Source organism: Eschrichtius robustus, chromosome X (assembly GCF_028021215.1).
Source record: "Eschrichtius robustus isolate mEscRob2 chromosome X, mEscRob2.pri, whole genome shotgun sequence".
NCBI classification, from domain to species: Eukaryota; Metazoa; Chordata; class Mammalia; order Artiodactyla; family Eschrichtiidae; genus Eschrichtius; species Eschrichtius robustus.
Window position 1 is genome coordinate 63177525 of NC_090845.1, and position 6300 is coordinate 63183824.

The 6300-nt window shown below is 59.2% G+C and overlaps 1 protein-coding gene across 1 annotated transcript; it reads right to left on the reverse strand.

Annotated features, from left to right (window-relative positions):
* Positions 1–1718: 1718 nt before the first annotated feature.
* On the reverse strand, positions 1719–5364 carry LOC137756333 (uncharacterized protein CXorf49 homolog). Its single transcript, XM_068532630.1, has 5 exons — positions 4117–5364; positions 3262–3418; positions 2656–2732; positions 2344–2389; positions 1719–1759 (listed from the first exon to the last, which is right to left on the reverse strand). Exons 1-5 carry the CDS (start codon positions 5362–5364, stop codon positions 1719–1721), a joined length of 1569 nt encoding a protein of 522 aa, XP_068388731.1.
* Between the last annotated feature and the right edge of the window lie 936 nt (positions 5365–6300).

Consider the following 6300-nt stretch of genomic DNA (forward strand, 5'->3'; position numbering starts at 1 on the left):
GAAGGATTAAGTCCCATGAACATTCTTTTCTGACACTGAGGTCTGTGACTGTCCCATCCCACATGTGGTCTGTCCACCTGAACTCATGCCATGAACTCTGGAAGCGAGTCAGGGTGAGAATATGGGGAAAGGGTGGACCCAAGTGCTCCCCATTGTCCAGGTACAGTCACTCCTTACTTCCCATCCTCACTGCGCCCATCCCGCCCCTGTCCCGGGTAGCTCATGTTGGGTGGTCTCATATATGGGTCCCCTGATTCTAAGATGAGCTACTCTGAGGAGCCACCCTTCCCAATCTCATTCCATCCACACCCACATTAGTCGTCAGACATCATAGGATCACAGAGTAGGATCGAGAGCCTCCTCCAGCGAATCCAACATTTTGAGCATCCCAACACCCTGTCGTGGGGTTTGGTGACTTCTGCATCATCCCCCTCCTATGTTTTGGGAATTTAACGACAACCCTTGAACAAAACAGATCCGACCCTTGATTTTGCTCATTCAATGCCTCACAGAACCTGGACCAGCCTCTACTCCCTTTACTCCCTGAATCACATCTTTCTCCCTCAAGGGAGATTATCCCTGATTACTTTTATTCACAGACAGGGACACACAGTCACCAACCTGGAATGTCCTATCTACCATCATACCCCCTTTTGTGTAGTAAAACACCGGTCTTTCGGGAAGGCGGTCAGGCAGAACCTCCCTCACCTCACTCAAACACAAATCTGTCCCTCTGAGTCTCAGGCTGGTACAGCCCTGGGTCCTGGCTGAGGGAAGGAAGTGCTCCCCAACCTCCCCTGAGGGGGAAATCGAACGTGGAGTTCGGACTCAATCTCCTGTGTCCTAAAGAGGCAGTCTGGGAGATTGAGCTGGGACCCAGAAATATCATTTCCAGGAAAATCTGTGTCATGGGGCTTGTGGAAGAGTATTTGACGGGGACCATGCAAGAACACAGACCTGCTAACCATACTTGCCATAGAACCTGACGGGCCAATTTCCACTCAAGGGTATAGAGACGACCAGGCTGGAGGAGGGTGGTCAGCTGGCTAGGGCAGGGAGGATGTGAAAGCTTCCAGATTGGAGCTCTGGAAGGGGGTCATGAGTTCCTGCTGATGGGGAGGGGGAATGGCAGAGATGAATGGGAACCGCCAGACCCCAAAAGAGGAGGGGGGTTTGGAGAGAACTAGAAGAGGGCCTTCGGGGAAAAGGGAGGACGTGCCAATGTGGCCAGGTAGAGCCCACACAGGACCCAGACCTGGGGCACTCCGCTGGCTTGACTGCAGGGATGGTAGCAGAGGCTGGCCCAGAGTCCCCACCACAGGATTCCAGAGATACTGTTCTGGAAAAGGCTCTGACGTGGAGCAGCGCCCTGCCCCGGCCCCCTACCCCTACCCCTACCCCTACCCCTACCCCTACCCCTCCAGAGAGAAGGCAGAACACAGAATATGAGGCACTTTAATTGGAAAATGTTGTGAAACTGGGGTGGGGTGGGGGCAAAACAAGGGGGAGAGGAAGCCCCAGCTGAGGCAGAACAGGAGGGAACGAGCTTGGCCACAGCTCCCGGGCCCCAAAGGTACCAGCTGCTCCTGTTGCAGGAAGACGCTGGGCTCAACCTGTGAAACACCAGAGTCACGGAAGAGCCTCAAGCCAGGGCCAGCCCCCAGCCCTGCTCAACAGCCAGGACTGTGGGAAGGGGTACGGTGTGCGTAACACTCACTTCAAAGGGTCTGGAACTTGTCAGCCAGGTACTGCATGGCGGCTGCAACAGGGACAGGCATTAGCAGGCGCTCCAGACAGAGGGATATAGAAGCCCGGCCCCCTATCCCCCTGAGGAACCGCCTAGCCCTGCAACCTGAAACCCCCTCCAGACCCGATGCAAAGAGCTCTGGGCCTGACCACTCCCCACCACCCGAATTGAATGTGGAACCGGTTCCTAAAGGGAAACAAAGTGTGCCAGCAGCTCTCATGCTGTGGGCCGTGCCACAACCAGTCAGAACTCGTCACACACACAAACAAACAATCCAACAAGAACCTTAGAAGCCACACCAAGCAGCAGTTCAAGGGAAAAATCAAAGAGGCATCTCTAAAAGTCCTATCAGACGGAGATTCCCTAGGACTGGTCTGGTTGGCAAAGTGTGCATGCAGTCCAGACAGTACTTTGCTACTTGTACACACGCCCAGCTGGACATGCACAGCCGGCTCCAGGGCCAGGCCTGCTAGGTTCTCCTCCCCACAGGGATGTTGGTCCCTGCGAGGCCGAATGCACCTGCAGCCCACCCCCACCCCAGGTGCCCACCCGGGTTCTGCACTAAGACACCGCTCTCCGTCCCTGGTTTCTCATACCAAGTTGCTCCTTAAAGTCGTCTGTTTCTCTCTGTAGCACGAGACTCTAGGCCAGCAGACACAGGAGGAAGAGAAATGATTAGTATACTCTGGCCTCCTCTCTCCTCCACCTTCTCCTCTTCCCCAGGCCCTCCATCCCAGAGCCGGGTGGCTAGACTGGCAAGGGCTCTTCAGTGGAAAGGAGGTGTGTTCCCTCCGTGGGGTGCGTGATGGGGGCAGGGGAGGGGGGCCGCAAACATGTCAGTTGAACTTGAACCCAGATCCCACCCTCGAGTTTGGGCCTGCATTTCCAGGAGCCAGAGGAAGCATTACCCAAGGACAGCCCGGTGTTCCCAGTGGCTGCTGCTGTCTTTCTGGTCTTGGGGGATGGTCAAGTGGCTCCCGGTCACCTGAGAGGGAAAGGACACACAATCCAGCTTCCCAGGCTCCCAGTGAGGTGGAAAGGGCCAAGCGGGGTCTAACGTGAGGTGAGGCAGCACCACCCTCCGCTGGCAACAAGCTGCCCCTGCTCTGCCCAGCAGCCCGAACCTTCTCCCCGGGCCTGCCTCCCCTGTTCCCCAGGGGCAGCCATTTCGCCACTGTGGTCCCCAAAGACTGTGGCTCTGGATTCGACCCTCCCAGAGCTGCAGCCACAGCCAGCACGTGGGAGAGCAATGTGGGCAAACAGGACTTAACAGAAAAGGCTGTTCCCCTGCAAGTCTACACCCGGAGGAGCTGTTTGGGGCACTGCCACCGATCACCCCGGCCGCACAAACCCCACACAGAGGATGATGTGGCTCAAGGCCAGCCCTGCCAGCACCCCGTCTCCTGTGGGAGAAGCTGCCTGGGAGCAAGGCTGTGCCCCCAGCAGAGACAGAGCCAGAGGTTTCTGTCCTCAACCCCTCTCCCCTCCCCTCATATCAAACCCACGACACTCACCTGAGGGGACAGGCACCCTGGGCATGACTTCTCCCTGGTTCAGGGCCAAGGGCTCTGAGTTTCCTGGATCTTGGGGGCCTCTGGTGTTGAGGTGGTCACTGCAGGCTTTTCCACCATGCATGCGTGGAAAAGATGTGCCTGGCCTGTGAGTTGGCAGCTGAAACAAGAATTTCTCACCGATTTGGACTAAGGATGTGTGTGTGTGTGTGTGTGTGTGAGTGTGTGTGTGTGTGTGTGAGAGAGAGAGAGAGAGAGAGAGAGACAGAGAGAGAGTTGTGTGATTTGGGGCAGGGGTGAGGCAGGGAATTGGGAAGGGAATTGAAAGGCTGATCTCATTAGCACTTTCTACCTCAGTCAGCCTCAGGCCAGCAGGCAGAACTGATCTAGGGACAACACTGGGGCACTGAGAAAGCCCAGGCCCCCTGCAAGGAAGGTCTGGGGAACAGCTAGGAAGTAGGATTCAGGAAGCTGGTGACTACTACTACTACTACTACTACTACTACTACTACTACTACTACTACTACTATGGCTTTTTGGGGAAATTTTTAAGGAATCCCCCGACACAATTCAGCTACCAGCCCTCCCTTCCATCCCAGCCCCAGTCTTGCAGAGGAGGCTGGAAACAGGCCAAGGGTGGAGAACCGGGCCCAGCACACCCGAAGTGCTACCTTAATGTTTGTCCCTAGTAAAAGGAGCCCGATCTGGCATCCTAATGACCCAGTGACCGAGGGGCACCCAATGACGACCCCTGAGGGATGGACGGAGGCAGCATGGGTGAAGACGTGTGTCCTGGGGGCGGTTGGAGCGGGGTGGGGGGCGAAGAGTGGGGAGAGAGGAGGAGCATGGCCTACTCACTTGGCCCTTTGCGGCTGGATCTCTATTTGGGTCTTTATCTTCTCCCGCCACTGCCTCAGACTCCCTTGCCCGCTTGGCCACGGATTTCTTCCCAGCACCAGTGTGCTTGGACTGTTCATTTCCCGAAGGGACCAAGGTATACCTCTTGGGTCTCCCAAGCAGCGGGATACCAGAGATTGGGGGCAAGGTGGCCGGTTCCAGGGGAGTTGCCGAGATTCGCTCTCCCCCGGAAGGGAAGTTTCTCCCCAGGGTAAGAGTGGAGGCTTCCCCGAGTGATTTCTTCTCCTGGGCCCCCTTCTTCCTAGGAGTGACCCGCGGCAGGCCACCTGCAGCAGCAGCAGCAGCAGCTCCCGGGTAGCTGGGCCTGCTGCCCACCTTCCCCCAGAGCACGCTCCGCATTTTCTTAGGGGAAGAGATGCCCTGCTCTCCCACGCCCTGCGTTTCCACAACCGAAGTGAGTCCTCGCGGAGCCAAGGACAGGGAAGAGCCTGGCACGTGAAGGAAATTCTCTCTGACTTGGAAAATCGAGTGTCTGGGAGTGTCCCCAAGAGCCTCGGGTCTGCTGGGCTCGGCCTGGCCTCCTCCTCTGGGGTAAGTGCTCACCGTCATCAGCTGTGTCTCACTGAGCTCATCTGAGGACTCGGGGTCAGACAGCAGCCAGGCCAGGCCTTCCTCGGGGAGCCGCTGGCGATCCGCAGCCACGTGCAACCTACGCTTAGGGCCTCTCTTAGGATTCCCCCAGGCCCGGCCCGCTTCGGGCCCACCGAGGTGGAGAGGGCCGGCCGGAGCCGGTGGCGCTTCCCCACAGCTGTGGTCGGGTGCTCCTCGACCGCCGGGACCCGCCTCGAGGCCGGCCCACACGGTGGACACTTCGAAGGCTTCGCAGCTCTCCGGGGACGGGTGTCTGTGGACGTCCAGCACGTCCCAGTCGGCCAGCTGCCGCAGGATGCCCGCCGCAGACTCCTCGGCCAGTTCCATGAGGTCCCTCGTGACGTCAGCCGGGGAGTCAGGTCGGCCTTCGCTGCCCCACAGCACCGGCCCTCCCGCTTCCAGCATCTCCCGCTCCGACTGGAAGCCCTCGGGGTCGGGGAAGCCGCCCCCGCCCTCGCCGCTCCGCGGCTCCCCGGGCTCGGGGCCTGGGTCGGGACCCCGCGGGACTGCGGGGCCGCCTGGGCCGTTGCCGGCCCGCTCCCCGCCCTCTGGGCCAAAAACCGTTACCCACACAGACACCTCTTCGGGAGAGCTCATGTCGCTACCCTGGCGGCGCCGGAACCGGGGCGACTGTCGATGGCGCGAGTCGCGGTCGCGGTCACGGCGGGCGAGGCGGGCGGCGCTCAGAGGGCAGCGGCAGCCACCTCAGGCGCCGCACAAGCTCACCTCAAACGAAACGACGCGCGGCTTTCATCGCGCCTCACACGCTCGCGCCGCGGCCTCCTCATTGGTCCGGGCCCGGCCAACCAGCGGGCGCCTTTTTCGCCTGCCTCCTCGAGGCCTAACCAATGGGGTCGAGGGCCTCTGGTTTGCCCCCAAGCCTGTGGGCGATCCGGGCAGTGGGCTGGCGAAGGGGATGGTGGGAGTGCCTCCCTCTGTCAAGCCTCTCGGCCCGTCTCCTCCTGTCCCGCCTCCCCTTTCCGGTTAGAGTCACAGCTCTGAGCCTCCGTTTCCCATCTACACAGGGGGTCGGGGAGTGAGGGCGCCGGGCTCCAGGGGTGGTGAGGATGAAACGTCAAGATTGAGGCGGCTGACGCCTAGCACGCGCCGAAAGCATTTGCCAGCCTCCCTTCCACCGCAAGCCTTACGACCCAACAGGAGAATGGGCACAGGAGTCCCGCAGTCAGTGATCAGGGGTCAGCCAGAGAGCAAAGGGATCGTATTTTCCTTCTGTAAGGTCTCTGTCTCAACTGCTCCATCAAATGTGGCTCAGCAAACGTTATTGGCAGGCGGGTTTGGCGGACAGACTGGGGTTGGCGGACAGACTGGGGTTGGCCTCGCTCCATCAGCCCTTCGCCCGCTCTGAGGCAAATTCAAAGAAGAGGAAATCGCAGTGGCCAGTTACACCCCAAGAGATGCTCCCCACCGCTGATCCTGGAGATGTGAACTAAAACCACGAATCGGGTTTCACACACTAGGTTGACAACCTTCAAAGAACTTAACCATTCCGAGGGTGGGAGAGTTTAGGAGCAA